The 22,673-nt window shown below is 42.7% G+C and overlaps 1 protein-coding gene across 8 annotated transcripts in view; it reads right to left on the bottom strand.

The window, feature by feature from the left end:
- Positions 1-22,673, bottom strand: part of pgm3 (phosphoglucomutase 3) — a 44,187-nt gene that overhangs the window by 1,609 nt on the left and 19,905 nt on the right. For 7 of the 8 annotated variants that reach the window (XM_063056539.1, XM_063056541.1, XM_063056545.1 and 4 more), the window contains exons 6-12: positions 20,796-20,991; positions 15,514-15,671; positions 9,754-9,837; positions 7,774-7,872; positions 6,390-6,497; positions 4,413-4,535; positions 857-1,027 (exon numbers count right to left, since the gene is read on the bottom strand). In XM_063056539.1, coding sequence (XP_062912609.1) covers positions 857-1,027; positions 4,413-4,535; positions 6,390-6,497; positions 7,774-7,872; positions 9,754-9,837; positions 15,514-15,671; positions 20,796-20,991 — 939 coding nt within the window. The remainder of the gene's footprint in view (positions 1-856; positions 1,028-4,412; positions 4,536-6,389; positions 6,498-7,773; positions 7,873-9,753; positions 9,838-15,513; positions 15,672-20,795; positions 20,992-22,673) is intronic. The other variant, XM_063056547.1, reaches the window with a different exon arrangement.

Below are 22,673 nucleotides of genomic sequence, written 5' to 3'. Positions count from 1 at the left end.
ACATTTAAATACAATTGGGTGCACTCCACAGCAATCATACTCAAATTCAATGGTGCTTCTGCAGCTAAACTTCGATTATGAGATGGAATTATTCTATGGTCTACATGAAGAAAAGCTATTTACTTTATTCTAACATTCAAAAGAATGGTATTCCATCCAATAGAAATTCCCTCCATTCATCCAGGCATTATTAATGGTTGGGCCAAGTGGTTGGTAGAGGGATCCAGAGCACATCGTTCCATGGTAAAAGACCACCTGCGATCTTAATTTGACTGCTAGTTCAAGTTCACAGTCAGACAAATACAGCAAGTAGTGAGATAATTACTTGATGTGTTCAGTTCCAGTCTGATCTTCGGTAAGGGTGATGAGTTCTAAGGTTTCTGCTAGTAGCTGTTTCTTAAATCCTACTTTTCCAATATAGAAGAACCACTCGGAGGCTTCATTTGATTAAATCAAATCTCTGCTCAGGATTGTACAATGAATAATGGATTCAGGTTGGTACTTACAGACAGCTTTCACAAAGTACTGACAATCTTAACAGTTCACTAGTTGCAAAAGCTGTTGACTTGAGGCTGCTCTAAATTTACCTGATTTATGGATTGACATTTCGTTCAGATAGTCTGAATGCTTCATGTTCCTACCCGAATTTAGGAGAACCTATCTCAGTCACAATTAATGCTGTGCCCCAGATATCAAACCTAAATGAAGTCCAAATATGACTTGTAGGAACGCTCCTTCCAGATCTGCATGGGGAACTGGTTACACAAACTAGGGAAAAGAGAACCCCAGTAAAATGGTAGAATGAGATCACTAATTTTCATCCAATTCTACTACCCTTTGCATTGGAGCTACCCACCTGAGTATCAGCTTCAGCATATACTCTGACCACGTCCTCTGTACCTGATGGCCGCACAAAGGCTCGCGACAGATTGCATTTCATCAGAGCATTGATGTTTTGCTGCAGCCCTGGAGGCGACAATGCTCTTCTTCCAGCATCCACGGTGGTAATCATTTGTCGATCCAATACCTAGTACAAGGCAAAACACACAGAAGCGTTTGGAATGTGGGAATTTAACAGCAATGTGGTTGGAGGGGGGCGGGGGGAAGAAAGACTCCCGCTTGCAACTTGTGGCCAAACCTCAGTGGAAAACAAGGCTCCAAGTTAAGGAAAGTAACTGAGCTTTGACTAAGGTGTGATACAAAAACTCTGATCATTTTTGAACGAGTTACTTCTTGCATTCTTTTATTGTCAACATTGTTATAGCAATCTGAAGACTGATGTTTACAGCAGCCCATAATACAGCACATAAAGTCTTTACAGAACAAACTGCTCAGCTTGGCTCAGCAGTAGTTGTGAGACTCAGGAGCAGATTGCAATACTTGAGCACATGATTCTAGGCTGATCCTTCATTGCCATACCAAAGTGGGGGGCGAGGGGTGCAATACTGTATGAACTGTTGTCTGTCCTGATGGGAATTGTCTGTATACAATCCCCATCAGGGTCTTTCTACCCTTGCAGTTCATTAGCTCTATCTACAATGGTTCAACTCCTTCCGACCCCATGTCACATCTTCCTAATAATTTGTATTCATTTTATTTTAAACCAAAGAGCAACACCACCCCCTCTGCCTTCCTGCCCATCTTTTCAATACAATATGTATTATTGGACATTAAGCTCCCATCTATAATGTTTCAGCCATGGTTCAGTGATGCCCACAACATCAGTGGTGCTAAAAACTTTGTAAACCCCGTAGAATTTTCTTTATTTCTGCATAAATATGACCTAAAACGTGATCAGATTTCACGCAAGTCCTAAAACTAGATGAAGAGAACCTAATTAAATAAATAACAAAAAAATTATATTTGTTCATTTATTTTTTAAGAAAAATTATCCAATATTACATATATTTGTTGGAAAAAGTATGTGAACCTTTGCTTTCAGTAACTGGTGTGATCCCCTTGTACAGCAATAACTTCAACCGAATGTTTCTGGTAATTGTTGATCAGTCCTGCACATCAGCATGGGGGAATTTTAGGCCATCCCTCCTTATGCAACTACATCAACTCTGGGATGTTGGTGGGCTTCCTTGCATGAACTGCTTGCTTCAGGTCTTCCACAACATTTCTATAGGACTAAGGTCAGGACTTTGACTCAGCCATTCCAAAACATGAATTTTCTTCTTTTTAAACCATTCTGTTGCTGATTTACTCTTGTCTTTCAGATCATTGTCTTGTTGCATTATCCAACTTCTATTAAGTTTCAGGTAATGACCTGCTACCCTGACATTCTCCTGTGAAACGTCTTGATATAATTTTGAATTCATTGTTCTCTCAACGATTGTAAGCTGTCCAGGCCCTGAGGCAGCAAAGTAGCCCCAAACCATGATGTTGCTTCCACCATGCTTCACAGTTGGGATGAGGTTTTGGTATTTTTCTCCAAACATAGCAATGTGCATTTCTGCCAAAAAGTTCAACTTTTGTCTCATCTGTCCACAGAACATTGTCCCAGAAGGACTGTAGAACATGCAGGTGGTCTTTTGCAAACTAGAGCCGTGTAGTAATGTTTTTTTGGAGAGCAGTAGTTTCCTCCGTGGTGTCCTTCCACAAACACCATTCTTGTTCAGTGTCTTTCCTATAGTGGACAGATGAACAGAAATTTTAGCAAGTTCTAGAGATTACTGCAGGTCTTTTGCTGTTACTCTTGGGTTCTTTTTCACCTCCTTCGGCATTGCATGTTGTGCTTGTGGTGTGATCTTTGCAGGGTGCCCACTCCTAGGGAGAGTAGGAATAGTACTGAGTTTCCTCCATTTGTAGACAATTTCTCTTACTGTGAACACTCAGATCTTTAGAAATGCTTCTGTAGCCTTTTCCAGCTTCAAGCACCTCTACAATTTTTCTTCTAAGATCCTCTGAAAGTTGTTCTGATCGAGGCATGGTGCACATAAACAGATCTTTCCTGAGAAGAGCAGGCTCTGTCCATGATCTGACTGTGTGTCTTTTTGATTGGGTAGGGCATCTACAACACACACATCCAATCTCATTGTTAGGAACGCCTGACTCCAAATAGCTTTTGTAGAAGGCGTTACCCCAGAGGTTCACATACTTTTTCCAACCAATACATGTAATATTGGATTATTTTTCTCAATAAATAAATGAACAAGTATAATGTTTTTTGTGTTATTTATTTAATTGGGTTCTTGAACTAGTTTTAGGACTTGCATGAAGAACTGATCACATTTTGGGTCAAATTTATGCAGGAACAGAAAATCCTACAGGGTTCACAAACTTTCTAGCACCATTGTACCTGCCAATCTGCAACTGTGCTGCAAGTTCATCTACTGTACCTTATTCTGAATACTGCACGCATTCAGATACACCTTCAGTCCTATAGTCACCCTTTTCCATTTTGTCACACCATGCTCAACCTTTAGATTCCTAACTTGGTCTGAGATCTTACCAACATCTGCCTCCATTAACTGATCTGGCACTCTGGTTCCCAACCCCCTGCAGTTCTAGTTTAAACCCCACCATGCAGCATTAACAAACCTTCCCGCTGGGACATTAGTCCCTCTCCGGTTCAGTGCAAACCGTCATTTCTGCACAGGTCCCATCTTCCCTCGAAGAGAGCCCAGTGAACCAAAACTTTTGTGCCCTCCTTCCTACACCAACTCCTTAGCCATGTATTAAACTTCCCTGTTCTGGCCTCACTAGCCCGTGGCATGGGTAGCAATTCTGCATTCACAACCTTGGGGTCCTGCCTTTTAACTTCGCACCCAACTCCCTGAAATCCCCATGCAGAACCTAGTCACTTGTCCTTCCCACGTCACGGACCACGACTTCCGGCTGTTCACCCTCCCACTTAAGAATGCTGAGGACACAATCCGAGATATCCCAGACCCCAGCAACACACCATCCGGGAATCTCGTTCTCACCCATGGAACCTCCTATCCGATCCCCTAACTAACGAATCCCTGATCACCACAGTGTACCTCTTCTTCTCCCTTTCCCTTCTAAGTCACAGAGGCAGACTCAGTGCCAGAGACTTGACCACTGTGACTTTCCTCTGTTAGGTCATCTCTCAAACCCTGCCTCCCTCCCTCCCAACAATATCCAACGTGATACACCTATTGTTGAGGGGGATGGCCACAGGTACACTGGCTTCATAACCCCTTTCCACTTCCTGACTGTCACACAGTCTGTTTCCTGCACCCTGGGTGTAACCACCTCTCTATCAGACCCTCAGCCTCCTGAATGATCCAGAGTCCATCCAGTTCCAGCTCCAAACCTTCAATGCAGTTTGTTAGAAGCTGCAGCTGGATGCACTTGTCACAGTTGTGGTGGTCAGGGACACTGGAGGTCCCCCTGCAAGAGGATCATTCAACTATCCAATATAGTGCAAAGCATGGGCTCACCTTTACTTTCAATTGTCTGTTAGGAAGGTCAGTATAAATGCAATCCCACTGCAGAATCGTTAAACCTTTGATGGACAGGATGGCCTCTATTATCAACAGGTCTGATATGGCATCACCAACTGTCTGTAATTAATAATATTAATAAGTGCACCATAGACTAAAGGCTGAAGTCTTCAAATACCAAGGTAGATCTTCCCAAGCAAAGCCATTTTATATCTTTTCGCACTTTGCATCAGGAAGAGAGACTTGGCTGAAACAGGTCAATTCTGCTTGTACTACTTGGTGGAAGAAGGCTCATTATGACCATGAACAAAGCAGATATATACACGAGTGGAAATTTGCAAGACTGTATAAAATGGGCTGACGGGTGAAACAGACACGTGCTCTGGTACACGGCTGTTCTGCTCGAGACTTAGCAGATAAAATGACACAAATGACCCCTTCCTGTGCTGCAACCATAATTCGTTCCACAAGACCACCTATCCAATGAACACCTCCAGAAGCTGGTCACCATCCCGAGGTCCCTGTTAGGCTGCTGTGAGTGAATGCTGGCAGCTTCCGTACATCGAGGAGACAAGTCAGTCTGGGCTCCTTTTCAATTCCTTTCATCTATAGCTCGATATGAATTGAGGGATTAGCCACACACATCAAAGCTGCTGGTGAACGCAGCAGGCCAGGCAGCATCTCTAGGAAGAGGTACAGTTGATATTTCAGACCTAGACCCTTCGTCAGGACTAACTGAACGAAGAGTTAGTAAGAGATTTGAAAGTTGGAGGGGGAGGGGGAGATCCAAAATGATAGGAGAAGACAGGAGGGGGAGGGATGGAGCCAAGAGCTGGACGGGTGATAGGCAAAAGGGATACGAGAGGATCATGGGACAGGAGGCCCGGGGAGAAAGAAAAAGGGGGGGGGGAAGAGAACCCAGAGGATGGGAAAGGGGTATAGTGAGAGGAATAAAGGTAGAAAAAGGAGAGAGAGAAAAAAGAAAAAAACTAATAATAATAATAAATAAATAATGGATGAGGTACGAAGGGGAGGTGGGGCATTAGCAGAAGTTAGAGAAGTCAATGTTCATGCCATCAGGTTGGAGGCTACCCAAATGGAATATAAGGTGTTGTTCCTCCAACCTGAGTGTGGCTTCATCTTGACAGTAGAGGAGGCCGTGGATAGACATGTCAGAATGGGAATGGGATGTGGAATTAAAATGTGTGGCCACTGGGAGATCCTGCTTTCTCTGGCAGACAGAGCGTAGGTGTTCAGCAAAACGATGTCCCAGCCTGCGTCTGGTCTAGCCAATATATAAAAGGCCGCATCAGGAACACCGGATGCAGTATATCACCCCAGCCAACTCACAGGTGAAGTGTCGCCTCACCTGGAAGGACTGCCTGGGGCCCTGAATGGTGGTAAGGGAGGAAGTGTAAGGGCATGTGTAGCACTTGTTCCGCTTACAAGAATAAGTGCCAGGAGGGAGATTGGTGGGGAGGGATGGGGGGGACAAATGGACAAGGGAGTCGCGTAGGGAGCGATCCCTGTGGAAAGTGGGGGATGGGGGGGAGATGTGCTTAGTGGTGGGATCTCATTGGAGGCGGCGGAAGTTACGGAGAATTATATGTTGGACTCGGAGGCTGGTGGGGTGGTAGGTGAGGACCAGGGGAACCCTATTCCTAGTGGAGTGGCAGGAGGATGGAGTGAGAGGCCCCTTCTTGCAATTCCTCCGTCTCCACCACATCTGCTCTCAGGATGAGGCTTTTCGTTCCAGGACGAAGGAGATGTTCTCCTTTTTTAAAGAAAGGGGCTTCCCTTCCTCCACCATCAACTCTGCTCTCAAACGCATCTCTCCCATTTCACGCCCACCTGCTCTCACTCCATCAGGATCACCGGACACATACACGAAATCTGCATCTGCAGATTTCCTCGTGTTAAGGGATTAGCCATTTAACAATTCACAACCTATTTCATTACTGAGTTTTTACATACCTGGTTAATTAGGTCCATGGTATTTTCAAGCATTTTAGCTGCATTGTTTTGGCTTTTCTCTTGGGCCATCTGTCTGATTTTGTTCTCAGCTGTCTTACTGAAGAGGACCTTAAGCAGGGATAAAGAAGACAGGACGTTGCAGATTTGCTTGATGTGGTTCTGCTGAAGCTGTCACTTTCAATTCCAGGTACAACATTTTAAATCTATCCTTTCCATTAGGCAGACTATAACACTCCATTCTAGTGCCAGGATACCTTATTTACTTCCCAAATGCATTATTCCACTTTGTGATGGACTGAGTTAGAGTATGTAATTTGCAATGTTATTTTTGATTTAACAAAAGAACACATTTGCTTTTATAACTTGAGTACCACACACAAAATGCTGGTCAGGTAGCAACGATGTAGAGTAATAAAAAGAGCTGATGTTTCGGGCCAAGACTAAAGATCTTGGCCAAAAACATTGACTGTATATTCCTCTCAATGGATGACTCCTGACTTGCTGAGAGCGTCCAGCATTTTGTGTATATTATTCTGGATTTCCAGCATCTGCAGAATCTCCTGTGTTTATGCTTTTATAATCTATAATGTTATTCGGGTATTCCGAATGGCAGCTTTTCTATGTATTTGTTTATTCATTTATTTATTGAGATACAGCGTGGAATAGGCCATTCTGGCCCTTGGAGCCACACTGCCCAGCTTTCCCCCAGTTTAACCCTAGCTTAATCATGGGACAATTTACAATGAGCAATTATCCTACCAACTGGTGCCTCTTCGGATTGTGTAAGGGAATTGGAGCACCCGGAGGAAACTCTCACAAACTCCTTACTAACAGCGGCAGTTTTAATGGGATTAATTCCACTGGGGTTAAACACACTTTTGCACAAATCTACTATTACTCTCAGCAAGTCTAGCCTATCAATAGTGAATATTCAAGGTTTATTATCATCTGATGCTTTGAGGTTTACCAACATAGTTAAAATATTCTGTGCAGGAAGCAAGAAGTGTTTTTCATATCACAGCAAGCACAAATTAAAATAAAATGGAAATTATTCTCTTTGTAAGTACTATGGAATATTGTAACATTCTACTGTGGACATTGGACAGCCAAATTTTCTTATCCTTCTCACCTGACCATAAACCTTTCTCTTAACATAAAATTGTCAGGGGAAGAGACTAGTCCCATGATTTCATTTATTGAAATATGTAAATGTGTAATTACCATTCTGTGCAATGTATCACTCTGTCATATTTGCCAGAATTTGAAATATGGTTTCTTTTTAAGTCATAAATTAGGCCTGTTGTATAACACAAATTTCTCAGTTCCAAATATCTTGCAAGTTATGTACACTGGCACAATGGAGATGAGCTTTCTGATCACTTACAGTGCCGTGGCCATTTGCTTCAAAGTAAACACCAATGTCAAATTCCTGTGCTTTATGATGCAAAAATTTCACACCTGTATTCACACAGTGTACAGGAACCTAAGAAAAACACAAGCATACACATTAAAAATCAGCAAAGAGAAAGCTCTTCTAAATCCATCACGTGATAGTGATCATTCTTAACTAGATTTGTCCTGAAGAAGGGTCTTGGCCCAAAGCATTGACTTTTCCAGAGTCTGCCTGACCTGCTGAGTTCCTCCAGCATTCTGTGTGTGCCCACTTGATTTGCTCTGCTTTTGTCTGATTTTTTGATAAAATTACACATTAAAGTGATGTTACTGAATTGTTTGTAGATCCATGCAAGGAAACAGGTTCTTGTGCTCTCTGACCTGCAGGAACCCATTTACACCAATCCAAATTTACTCTCAATTCTCATCCCCCCACCCCCTTCCCATGAAGTGAGAAGCTGGGAGGCGATCGGTGGAAAAGGAAAAGGAGGAATCTGACAGGAGAGGAGAATGAACTGTTGGAGAAAGGAGAGGAGGGACACCAGGAGGAGGTGACAGGCAGGCCAAGAAGAGAGAAGGGATAAGATGGGAGCCGGAATGGAGAATTGAAACAGAGAGAGGGGGGAGGGGGCAGAAATTACTAGAAGTTGGAGAAGTCAACGTTCATGCTGTCAGGTTGGCGACTACCCAAACGGAAAATGAAGTGTTACGTCTCCAGACTGAGATTGGCTTCATCACAGCAACAGAGGAGCCCATGGATCGACATTTCCGAATGGGATTAAAACAGTTGGCCACCAGCAAGTCGTGCCAGTTGCGGATGGAACGAAGGTGCTCAGCAAAGCAGTCCCCCAATCTACATTGGGTCTCACTGATGTAGACGCCGCCGCACCAAGTGCGCCAGAGACAACAGATAACCCTAACAGACTTGCAGGTAAATCGTCCTACCTGGATGGACTGTTTAGGGCCTCGAATGGTGTTGAGGGAGAAGATGAAGGGGAAGCTGCAGCACTTGTCCTGCTTGTCCAGGAGGGAGATCAGTGGGGAGGGATGAATGGATAAAGGAATCACAGAGCGCGTGATCCTTGTGGAAAGCAGGAATATGGGGGGGTGGGGGGAAGAGGATGAGGTAAAGATGTCTTTAGCGGTAGGATCTCATAGAAGACAGTGAAAGTTATGGTGAATTATGTACTCAATGCAGAGGTTCATGGGGTGGTAGGTAGGGACAAAAGGAACTCTATTACTGTTATGGCAGCAGGAAGTTGGGGTGAGCGAGCATGTACAGGAAATGGAAGAGATGGAAGTAGGAAAACGTCATTGGTAGAAGGGAAACCCTACTCTTTGAAGGAGGACGAGATCTCAGATGTTCTGGAATGGAAAGCCTCATGCTGAGAACAGATGCAGCAGGGACAAAGGAACTGAGAAAAGGGAATAGCATTTTTACAAATGACAGGGTGGGAAGAGGTATAGTCAAGGTAGTTGTGAGAGCCAGAGAGATTGAGAAAGGGGGGGAAGGTGTCAGAGGAGGACCAAGTAAGTTTGAGGGCAGTGTAGAAGTTGGAGGCAAAGTTGTAGTTGATGAAATTGACAAGCTCAGCATAGGTGCATGAAGCAGCGCTAATGTAGTTGTCAGTATAGTGCAGAGTTGGGGAGCATTACCAGGGAAAGCTTAGAACATGGACTGTTCCACATGGGCAGGCATAGCTGGGTCCATGTGGGTTTGGAGAAAGTTGGAGGAGTCAAAAGAGAAATTGTTGAGTGCGAGGACTAGTTCTGCAGACGGAGGAGGGTGGTGTTGTAAGTGAACTGGTTAGGACTGTTGTCTCAAAAGAAATGGAGAGCTTTAAGGCCTTCCTGAAGGGTGATAGAAGTGTATCAGGATTGGACACCCATAGTGAAACACTATGTCACCATTATAAGAAATTTTTAAAAGTAGTAAGGGTTGAGGAAGAATCCAATCTCAGAACTTTATTACCTTCATAACTTCTTCAATGTATCTCGTTGAGCTCCCATTTGCATAGGCAGTCTGTACCACTGCTATCTGAAGGTCTAAATCTGCCTAAGAAAGAAGAAAACAACTAAAATTCATTGTCTGGTCTGTAGACATTAATTTTGACAAATTAAACTGAACTTCAATTGTTTTCAACAAAATTAAGGGTTGATCAAAACCTGCACCTAAACTGAATGAAACTAACTCACTCCCTCAAGACCCTACCTCTGTTTCATTCAGGAGTGAATTCAATAACACAAGAATCTTAGCTTGCATTTACTTCGCTGAAGTCACTCATAACTACTAGGACATAGGAGGTATTTTTGGCAGCAGCTGTCCTCAAGTGAGGTTTGACAAATCACAAAATGCTTCACTCTAATTCTTCCCAAAGTAATTTCATTTGTCATTCTCTGAAGAATTAATCTGACTGGAAGTTAATTTGAAACAAGTTTAGTTTCCAGCACCTGAAACCCTTTGGGAACATGCAGAGTTTCTTGAGTACGGCTGCCCTCTTGGTGAAGGTGCTCCTGGTGCTCTAGAGTGGGGAGATCCAAGACTTACAACCAGCAATATTGAAGAACTGTTGATACATTCCTAAATCCAATAACATCAAAGTAAATTTATTATCAAAGTACATATATGTCACAGTGGGACATTGATAGGATGCAGAACTGGGCTGAGAAGTGGCAGATGGAGTTCAATACCAGATAAGTGTGAGGTGGTTCATTTTGGTAGGTCAAATATTATGACAGAATATAGTGTTAATGGTAAGACTCTTGGCAGTGTGGAGGATCAGAGGGATCTTGGGGTCCGAGTCCATAGGACACTCAAAGTTGCTACACAGGTTGGCTCTGTGGTTAACAAGGCATACAGTGCATTGGCCTTCATCAATCACGGGAGTGAGTTTAAGACCCGAGAGGTAATGTTGCAGCTATATAGGACCCTGGTCAGACCCCACTTGGAGTAGTGCTCAGTTCTGGTTGCTTCACTGTAGGAAGGATGTGGAAGCCATAGAAAGGGTGCAGAGGAGATTTACAAGGATGTTGCCTGGATTGGGAAGCATGCCTTATGAGAATAGGTTGAGTGAACTCGGCCTTTTCTCCTTGGAGCGACGGAGGATGAGAGGTAACCTGATAGAGGTGTATAAGATGATGAGAGGCATTGATCGTGTGGATAGTCAGAGGCTTTTCCCCAGGGCTGAAATGGCTAGCACGAGAGAGCATAGTTTTAAGGTGCTTGAAAGTAGGTACGGAGAAGATGTCAGGGATAAGTTAATTAAAAAAGAGTGTGGTGAGTGTGTGGAATGGGCTGCCGGAGGCGGAAACGATAGGGTCTTTTAAGAGACCCTGGATAGCTTCATGGAGCTTAGTAAAATAGAGGGCTATGGGTGAGCCTAGGTAGTTCTAAGGTAGGGACATGTTCGGCACAGCTTTGTGAGCTGAATGGCCTGTATTGTGCTATATGTTTTCTATATTTCTATATACAACCCTGAGATTAATCTTCTTGTGGGCATACTCAATAAATCCATAAAAGAATAACAACCATAACAGAAATAATGAAAGACTGCACCAACTTGGACATCCAACCATTGTGCAAAAGACAATAAACTGTGCAAATACAACAGAAATAATAATAATAATAATAAATAATAAATAAGCAATAAATATTGAGAACATCCGATCAAGAGTCCTTGAAAGCAAGTTCATAGATTGTGGGAATATTTCAATGAAAGGGCAAGTGAAATTGAATGAAGTTTTCCCTTTAGTTTAAGACTCTGAGGGTTGAGAATGTAGATGGAATTGATGGTATTGAATGCTGAGCTGTAGTCAATAAAGAACATCCTGGAATATGCATCTTTGCTGTCAAGATCCAGGATTGAGTAAAACAGAATCAGGTTTATTATCACCAGCATGTGTAATGAAATTTGTTAATGAAATGGCATCTGCTGTGGACCTGTTGCTCTTAGTAGGCAAATTGAAGTAGATCCAAATCACTTCTCAGGCAGGAGTGGATATGTTTCATCACCATCTCAAAATGCTTCTCTCCTTCATCACTGTGCCTTCAGGTTGTAATGTACCAGTGTTTGATAAATGCTGCTGGAATGCTGGACAAACGTGACTGTGGACTTGTTTGGAGAAGGTATACACTGCAGGGAGTGCACATTCGGTGTGGTGGATGGGGTGTCAATCAGGCAGCTGCTTTGTCCTGGATGGTGTTGAGCGTCTTGAGAATTGGAACGGTATTAATGTAGGCAGGTGAAGAGTGTTCTATTATACCCCATCACCTGCTCATTATAGTAGTAACAACAGTGCAATCAGTCAAGTCAAGCATGATGTTCTCCTAAGGAGTTATTCCAATACTGATGGATGCGAGTGCGTGACTTTGTTTGATGTAGGGAGGGTGTTGCACGGACAGCCACCGCACGGTCCTTGACAGATTGGGGTTAGGGTCCAATGGCTCGGTATGCAAGGCAATTGGTGACCTTTCACTGCTGCAGCCTTCCTCTGTCTTTACTGCTGTTGTGATGTGTCATTACCCTCTGCCAACTCCACCACTGAGGTCCAGATTGGATCATTTTTGACTGAAACTTCCCCTTTGACCTTACCGCCATGGATGACCCTACCAGGACCTAAACTCCAGACAGCATCACCCTCGGGATCTCACAAACATCTCCAACATGGCAAAGTGATGATTCTCAGTGAAGTATAGATGGTGGAAAAGCTTCTTATATACTGCAAGTCATTCAATTTGATCAAAATGTTTATCCAATCAAAGCAAGACTATTAGTCAATTTGGCTTCCAAGCCCACCCTGAACTAACTAGAAATACAGAAGAAATTGGGACAATAGATAGAATTTATGAGGTCAATTTAACAGAGCATGTGCTTGGATGAATGCAATCTGAGCAGCAGAAAAAATGAAATGGAAATTACGACAAGGGTACATGGATGACTTGAAAGCCATTCTTAAAACACCTATTCAGCCATTTTGGATCATTAAAATAATGAACCATGTACTTATAACACAGGCAAGAATGTATGCCCACATTCACGAAGATAACTGGCCTAAATATCACTTTTTATAGCTTGAAAATCAGAATAGCTGTATAAAAGGGTTTATGTGTGACTAGGGAAATAGTAGAAAGGAGGACAAAGTAATTATTTATAAAATAAGTGTAGCCAGTCCCAAGGCCACAGTGATGGCTTAATTGCAGCTTCAACCACCCTTCAATTCTGTGCTATGCCTGACTAGCTTTGTACACACTCAGCTGAGGTCCTGTTCAACCCTTCATGTTGGTTTTACCAATTGTTCTTGGATCTGCCGTCTTTTCTCTTTCCAACGACAGGGGTCTGCACTATGGCTGTTGGTAAGGGAAGCCAGCCTTCCTCAACTATCTCTAATAATGGAATGTACTTTCCATTACCTTGGGGAATTTCTTGCTTGTCTGCCTCGTGGTTCCAGAACTTAGATTATGACATGAACAGGAGTAAGTTTAAATGCCTAATATCTTCAGTGTAATACTGGTGCTCGACGAGCTGGCGGCAATGGCGGTTCTGGTCAGAGTCCCTTTCTAGAAGTTGCATGGTGGCTCCCCAATATTCAATCTGCTACTCCTTCTAGTCTTTCCTTTGCTGAACTTCAACATTTGGTCAGTGACTTCAGAAATTGTCTTCCAGTTTGCTTTCCTCTGCACTTACTTTGACAACATTTTCTTGTAGTTTTCCTTGATATTTCTCCAAATTCCTCAGATGTTCTTGTAATCCAGTTGAAATCATGAATTAAGTTGTATATCCCTACAGAATTTCACAGGAAGTCCCTTGCCTGGATTGCTCAAGAGGCTAAAAGTCACATCAGGTGACCTTGTGCACTTCTCAAGAACTGTCAAAGTATTTGGATGAAATTACTGACAATCAGATCTTCACTCCACAAGATCCAAGAGCAGAATCAGGCCATGCAACCTATCGAGTCTGCTCCGCCATTCCATCATGGCTAATTTATTATCCATCTCAACCCCATTTTCCTGCCTTCTCCCCATAACCTTTGACGCTCTTACCAAGCAAGAACCTGTCAACTTCCACTTTAAATATACCTAATGAATTGGCCTCCACAGCTGTCAATGGCAACAAATTCCACAAATTCACCACCCTCTGGCTAACTAATTTCTTACTCATCTCTGTTTTAAAGGTGGTCCTAGGCTTGCCCACTATTGGAAACATCCTCACCTCCGTTCTACCTAGACCTTTCAATATCCGATAGGTTTGAATAAGATCCCGCCTCATTCTTCTAAACTCCGGCAAATACAAGCCCAGAGACATCATAGTTATACCAGAGCCTTTCATTCCTTGGGTCATTTTCATGAACCTCTTCTGGACCCTCTTTGATGCCAGCATATCTGTTATTAGATCTGCTACAGCACACCTTGGCAAACCTGTAATATTCTCTTTGTGTTATCACAGATTTGCCGATGTCTTACATCATCACAGTGAGTCAAGTGCTTCTCATCATTATCCCATCACAAATTCCCTATAGCTTTATGACATTGTGACATATTTCTTTACAATGATACAAAGGATGGTAATACTTATGCCATAATGTTACACTCTGAACCCATATTGTTCTTCCACCATCATCTCTGCATGAAGGCTGAACCTAAACAGTACAAGTCCCATAATGCCTTCATGTTAAGCTGGTGCTGAGATAACTTGTGCTCTGAAGAGAACCCTTTGATAGAAAAGTTTATTCGTTGACACCTGTGAAGCATTCTGGAGGTTTGTACATTAAATGTGCTTCCAATCTCTCATTACTAATGACTTTAGAAATGTAACTCAGTTTTCATCAGCTGCAGTTTGTCCTTCCTCAAGTTGGTAAAAACCTTGGGTTCTATCTTAGTGTTGTAGTTAAGAGTTCCTTAGCAGATTCAGCCCTTTTAGTGTTCTGCAGTGTATTTATTTAGAGATACAGCACAGAACAGGCCCAGCATCCCACCTATTAATTAATTACAGGACAATTTACAACGATCAACTCACCTACTAACCAGTATGCCTTTGGACTGTTGGGAGGACACCAGAGCACCCGGAAGAAATCTCCTTACAGACAGCATCGGAATCGAACTCTGAACTCCGACGCTCTGAGCTGTAATAGCATCACACTCCCCACTAAGCTAACAGCTCTTTTTTCAGTTAGTGATCTTCCATTCCTCTCTCCTGCTGCTATTGTTCTTGCCTCATGTGTCTGGGTTAACCTGCTGGTTTCAAAACTAATTCCTTCTGTAATTCTGTGAGTTTTTTTTCCATTTCCCACGTTCTTGATGGAATTGTTTAGCTTTCAAGGTCTGTTGTAGATCATGCAGAATTTTTTCCATTCACCCACGACCGCTTGTTTTTTCAGTTGCTCCTCATACAAATGTGACGTGAGGCAGTGCTTTCCATCTGCATTTAGTTCTCATGTTTAATAAACTATAGGCCAATTAAAGAATTAATCATGTAAATATAGGGCCTGATTTCAGAATTAATAACACCCAAATACGGAGAGAATTTTGTGCCTTGAGCTTTATATACAAAGATGAGGTAAATATTAAAACCACAAGGACTGCAGACACAGAAAATCTTAAGTAAAACCAGAAAATGTTGTTAACATATGACACTGGCGACATCTGTGGACAGAACAGAGAAATAGAGCCCAACTTTTCTGATTGTTCTCCCTAATGGAATCAATGTTTTTGTAAAGTATAGACCAAAAGTTTTACCTTGGCAAGAAGCTCTTTTAAAAATGTAGTAATTAACGTTGCAATCTTATCACCATCGAGAAGGTGGAAATGATTGGATTCATCAGTATAGTAGTATACAATTCTGTCTGCATCACCATCAAATGAGCAACAGCGTTCGTTTGCCTTCATATCCAAGCCTGCAGTAATTAGAAATACAGCTGTTAACATTTTCTAGTGATTGAGCTGATATTAGACAGAACATCTTCTCTCAATTATGTCATCTAGGGATCACTTATGACAGAAACATACAGAACAGTTAGCACAAGTTCATGATAACTGGAACCAAAAACTAAATAACAATAATACTTCCACTCTAAATGTGAAGAATTCACCTTTTCAAAAGAATGAGAGAGAAATTTATATAATAGTTACTGATATACATTTTTACAAGTGAGTACCTATTAGCTGGAACATAGCAGCACCCATTGAGTCACAGTCTTAAAGTACCGCAGCTCAGAAATAGGCCACTCGGCCCATCAAGTCCACGCCAAGCTATTATTCTGCCTCGTCTCACCGACCCACTGCCGAACAATAGCCCTCCATGTACGTCCTGTCCACGTGCCTATCCAAACTTGGCTTAAATGTCGAAATCGAATCTGCATCCATCATTTGCACTGGCCGCTTGTTCTAGTCTCACCAACCTCTGAGTGAAGAAATTCCCCCTCATGTTCCCCTTAAACATTTCACCTTTCACCCTTAACCCATGGCCTCTAGTCCTAGTCTCACACAACCTCAGTGGAAAAAGCCTGCCTGCATTTACCCTGACTACACTCCTCATAATTTTGTATACCTCTATCAAATCTCCCCTCATTCTCCAATGCTCCAGGGCATAAATTCCTAACGTATTTAACTTTTCCCTATAACTCAGGTCCTCAGTCCCAGCAAAGTCCTTGTCTTCAATATTATTGATTTCTTTCCTGTAAGCAGGAGACCAGAACTGCACACAATACTCCAAATTAGGCCTCGCCTATGCCTTACATAACTTTAACATAACATCCCAACTCCTGTACTCAATACTCTGATTTATGAAGGTCAAAGGCTGTCTTTATGACCTGACCTGTGACACCACTTGTAAGGAACTGTTTATCCATAGTCCCCTTCCTTAAGAAAGGCAGCAGGGAAAAGCCTGTTAGATGTAAAGCTGTAAGCCTTTCATCAGTGGTAGGGAAAATTCTGCAGATGCTGGAAATCCAAAGCAACACACACGAAATGCTGGAGGAACTCAGCAGGTCAGGCAGCACCCATGGAAATGAATAAACAGTTGAACGTTTCAGGCGGAGACCCTTCTTCAGGACTGGAAAGGAAGGGGAAGATGCCAGAATAAAAAGGTGGGGCGGGGGGGTGGGGGAGGTGAAGGAGGATAGCTAGAAGGTATAATGAACTCAACCATTTTTGAATAACCTTTCTTATTTGCATGAGGACGAACCAGTTCTGATGCAAGATAATCTGCCTGTAACGTTAACTCAGTTTATCACTCTCCACTGATCTGTTGACCATTTTGTGCACACACTTCGTACTGAAAGGGTCTTTGTTTTGTTATAATTGTGTTTTCTTGTAAAGACTGTCTATTATTTATACTCAATTTATGGTTTTCTTGTGAATGCTGCTTATTTGCCTGTGATTGCACATATATGCATGTGACAATAAACTGACTTCCTTTACTTCAGATTTACGAAAGCTGCTATGTTCTGTGCCTCATAGCTATCTTCTGGCTGTTTTCCTTTCTCTACCTATCTTAGAAACATAGAAACATAGAAAATAGGTGCAGGAGTAGGCCATTCGGCCCTTCGAGCCTGCACCGCCATTTATTATGATCATGGCTGATCATCCAACTCAGAACCCTGCCCCAGCCTTCCCTCCATACCCCCTGATCCCCGTAGCCACAAGGGCCATATCTAACTCCCTCTTAAATATAGCCAATGAATTGGCCTCAACTGTTTCCTGTGGCAGAGAATTCCACAGATTCACCACTCTCTGTGTGAAGAAGTTTTTCCAAATCTCGGTCCTAAAAGGCTTCCCCTTTATCCTCAAACTGTGGCCCCTTGTTCTGCACTTCCCCAACATCGGGAACAATCTACCTGCATCTAGCCTGTCCAATCCCTTTAGGATTTTATACGTTTCAATCAGATCGCCCCTCAATCTTCTAAATTCCAACGAGTACAAGCCCAGTTCATCCAGTCTTTCTTCATATGAAAGTCCTGCCATCCCAGGAATCAATCTGGTGAACCTTCTTTGTACTCCCTCTATGGCAAGGATGTCTTTCCTCAGATTAGGGGACCAAAACTGCACACAATACTCCAGGTGTGGTCTCACCAAGGCCTTGTACAACTGCAGTATACCTCCCTGCTCCTGTACTCGAATCCTCTCACTATAAATGCCAGCATACCATTCGCCTTTTTCACCGCCTGCTGTACCTGCATGCCCACTTTCAATGACTGGTGTATAATGACACCCAGGTCTCGTTGCACCTCCCCTTTTCCTAATCGGCCACCATTCAGATAATAATCTGTTTTCCTATTTTTGCCACCAAAGTGGATAACTTCACATTTATCCACATTAAATTGCATCTGCCATGAATTTGCCCACTCACCCAACCTATCCAAGTCACTCTGCATCCCCTTAGCATCCTCCTCACAGCTAACACTGCCACCCAGCTTCGTGTCATCCGCAAACTTGGAGATGCTGCATTTAATTCCCTCATCCAAGTCATTAATATATATTGTAAACAACTGGGGTCCCAGCACTGAGCCTTGCGGTATCCCACTAGTCACCGCCTGCCATTCTGAAAAGGTCTCGTTTATTCCCACTCTTTGCTTCCTGTCTGCTAACTAATTCTCCACCCACATCAATACCTTACCCCCAATACCGTGTGCTTTAAGTTTGCACACTAATCTCCTGTGTGGGACCTTGTCAAAAGCCTTTTGAAAATCCAAATATACCACATCCACTGGTTTTCCCGTATCCACTCTACTAGTTACATCCTCATTCTATGAGATTCGTCAGACATGAATTTCCTTTCACAAATCCATGCTGACTTTGTCCGATGATTTCACCGCTTTCCAAATGTGCTGTTATCACATCTTTGATAACTGACTCCAGCAGTTTCCCCACCACCGATGTTAGGCTAACCGGTCTATAATTCCCCGGTTTCTCTCTCCCTCCTTTTTTAAAAAGTGGGGTTACATTAGCCACCCTCCAATCCTCAGGAACTAGTCCAGAATCTAACGAGTTTTGAAAAATTATCACTAATGCATCCACTATTTCTTGGGCTACTTCCTTAAGCACTCTAGGATGCAGACCATCTGGCCCTGGGGATTTATCTGCCTTCAATCCCTTCAATTTACCTAACACCACTTCCCTACTAACATGTATTTCGCTCAGTTCCTCCATCTCACTGGACCCTCTGTCCCCTACTATTTCTGGAAGATTATTTATGTCCCCCTTAGTGAAGACAGAACCAAAGTAATTATTCAATTGGTCTGCCATGTCCTTGCTCCCCATAATCAATTCACCTGTTTCTGTCTGTAGGGGACCTACATTTGTCTTTACCAGTCTTTTCCTTTTTACATATCTATAAAAGCTTTTACAGTCAGTTTTTATGTTCCCTGCCAATTTTCTCTCATAATCTTTTTTCCCCTTCCTAATTAAGCCCTTTGTCCTCCTCTGCTGAACTCTGAATTTCTCCCAGTCCTCAGGTGAGCCACTTTCTCTGGCTAATTTGTATGCTTCTTCTTTGGAATTGATACTATCCCTAATTTCTCTTGTCAGCCACGGGTGCACTACCTTCCTTGATTTATTCTTTTGCCAAACTGGGATGAATAATTGTTGTAGTTCATCCATGCAACCTTTAAATGCTTGCCATTGCATATCCTCCGTCAATCCTTTAAGTGTCATTTGCCAGTCTATCTTAGCTAATTCACGTCTCATACCTTCAAAGTTACCCCTCTTTAAGTTCAGAACCTTTGTTTCTGAATTAACTATGTCACTCTCCATCTTAATGAAGAATTCCACCATATTATGGTCACTCTTCCCCAAGTGGCCTCTCACGACTAGATTGCTAATTAACCCTTCCTCATTGCTCAAAACGCAGTCCAGAATAGCCTGCTCTCCAGTTGGTTCCTCGACATGTTGGTTCAAAAAACCATCCCGCATACATTCCAAGAAATCCTCTTCCTCAGCACCTTTACCAATTTGGTTCACCCAATCTACATGTAGATTGAAGTCACCCATTATAACTGCTGTTCCTTTATTGCACACATTTCTAATTTCCTGTTTAATACCATCTCCGACCTCACTACTACTGTTAGGTGGCCTGTACACAACTCCCACCAGCGTCTTCTGCCCCTTAGTGTTACGCAGCTCTACCCATATCGATTCCACATCTTCCCGGCTTATGTCCTTCCTTTCTATTGCGTTAACCTCTTCTTTAACCAGCAACGCCACCCCACCTCCCCTTCCTTCATGTCTATCCCTCCTGAATATTGAATATCTCTGAACGTTGAGCTCCCATCCTTGGTCACCCTGGAGCCATGTCTCTGTGATCCCAACTATATCATAATCATTAATAACAATCTGCACTTTCAATTCATCCACATTATTACGAATGCTCCTTGCATTGACACACAAAGCCTTCAGGCGCTCTTTTACAACTCTCTTAGCCCTTATACAATTATGCTGAAAAGTGGCCCTTTTTAATGCTTGCCCTGGATTTGTCGGCCTGCCACTTTTACTTTTCTCCTTAGTACTTTTTGCTTCTACCCTCACTTTACACCCCTCTGTCTCTCTGCACTGGTTCCCATCCCCCTGTTGTGAACTAACCTCCTCACGCCTAGCCTCTAATTTGATTCCCACCCCCCAACCATTCTAGTTTAAAGTCACCTCGAAGTTCCTGGAAGCTACGGACATGAAGGAGGAAGCCACCAGAGATGGAGGGCCTTCGCTGCCCTAAACACCAGGGAAAACAGCTGCAACAGGCAAAACAGACTCATCTTCCTGCGCCTTTTAAGTAGATGGTTCCACAGAGATCCCATCTCAGGTTCTCTCCACTCCCCTTTTTCACAATCTAAAACACACCTGTGGAAGATCCAAAGTGTCACGCACTCCCTCCCTACAGACGCTACCTGGCTTGCAGGGTAATGCCGCCACTTTGATTTCATTTCCGACATGCACCCTCTGCAGTTTTGATTGCTGATGGCTAAAAACATGATGGATTGAATGGTGCATGCTGGAAATGTATATAAAGTGTTTTTAAAAAAACTTGCCTTGAGGTGGCTTTTGTTGAACTTTTACAAAATCGGCTCCACAGAGGTGGTTGAGTTTACCGGTTGTCCCATCATTACATAACTTTATTTTCAGTTTTTCCTCAAGGTAAGGCTCTAACTCCTTGAGTTTCAGTGAACCTATACCATTTGCCCCATCTACATTCAACGTTCTCATTTCTTCTGGATGACAGTTTACCTGTAGATAGATGAAACACAGATATACCATCACCTATGATGACCCTGTCTATCAGTTTGCTTTTATCTTCTTTGTTCTGTTATTGGCAAAACAATAAAAATAAAGTTTAAAAAAATATATTTGAGACAGATTTCACATCAGAATATCCTAGTAAATCATATATTTTCCCCACCTAAGTATATTTTAAATGTCTGAGATTTAGACCAATAAACAACTAGAATTATCAGGATCTACATCATGTATGAAAAAGCAGTTGACTTGGCCACTTCGTTATGTACCTCCTGAACCTAATAAAGTGTACGTTTGTGGTCTTCTGCTGCTGTAGCCCAGGATCGACATGTTGTGCTTCCAGAGATGCTCTTCTGCACACCACTGTTATACTGGGTTGTTATTTGAGTTACTGTCGCCTTCCTGTCAGCTTGAACCAGTCTGGCCATTCTCCTCTAGCCTCTCTCATTCACAAGGTGTTTTTACCCACAAAACTAGCGCTCACAGAATGTTTTCATTTTTTGCACCATTCTCTGTAAACTCCAGAGACTGTTGTATGAAAACCCCTGGAGATCAGCAGTTTCTGAGATACTCAAACCACCCAATTTGGCACCAACAATTATTCCACGATCAAAGTCACTTAGATCACATTTCTTCCCCATTCTGATGTTTGGTCTAAACAACACTGAACCTCTTGACCATGTCTGCATGCTTTTATGCATAGATTGCTGTCACATGATTGGCTGATTAGATATTTGCATTAGTGAGATATACCTATTAAAGTGACTACTGAGTACATGAGCGAAACTAGGCCCAGTATTCAACAGCTATATCTCATCACTTCCATTGGGTGGCTGCCCTAGGAGCTATCCCACCAGTCTGACCTTCACATTTGGACCTTGGCTATTTCCAAATTCTTCTGCTAGGTCTGATTAATGGATCACTGTAAACTACTGACGTGCCAAGAATTTTAGATTTCATTTCACTGCTTGGCATAAGAATACATGGGAGAACTTTGAGAATATCATAGGGGTTTAAATTCTGAGAAGTTGTATGAACACAGTACCACTTAGCGATGTAGCATGTTAACTGCCCATCTGTAGAAGGTCCTGAGTACTGATGTGCATAGACCAGCTCTCCTCAGCCTGCTCAGAAAGTAGAGGCATTGGTGAACTTTCCTGACTGTGTCAGATGTGCTGTGGGACGATGGGAGGTTGTGTGAGATGTGCATTCCCAGGGGTTTGAAACTGCTCACACTGCTGTGAGACTGTGAAACTGTTGTGCACCGATGTATAGAGGGAGGAGAGTGGTGTGGGTTTTCCTTAAGTCAATAACCATCTCCTTTGCCTTGTTCAGAAAGAAGTTACTTGCCTGGCAGTAGGCTTCAACTTCCTCCTCCTTCTCCTCTCTGTTAGCAGTCCCATCGGTGTTGGTGATGAGCCACAAAACTGTGGTGTCATTGGCAAATAAATATCAGGCAGAGAGGATTGAGGGAAACCAGTTGATTTTTAAGTGTTTTTTTTTCCCAAAAAGATTACCTTACAAGTTAAGAGCTTGTTAACATGGATAGAGGATTGGCTAACTGGGTGGCACCAGCATGTAAGGATACTCGTGAGGATCAGTGCTGGGAATGTGTGCGTTAATGATTTAGAAAAAGAAAACAAGTGTATTCCAGCCAAATTTACAGATGATAC

This window comes from Mobula hypostoma, chromosome 8 (assembly GCF_963921235.1).
Source record: "Mobula hypostoma chromosome 8, sMobHyp1.1, whole genome shotgun sequence".
NCBI classification, from domain to species: domain Eukaryota; kingdom Metazoa; phylum Chordata; class Chondrichthyes; order Myliobatiformes; family Myliobatidae; genus Mobula; species Mobula hypostoma.
This window is presented reverse-complemented; position numbering and strand designations above follow the sequence as displayed.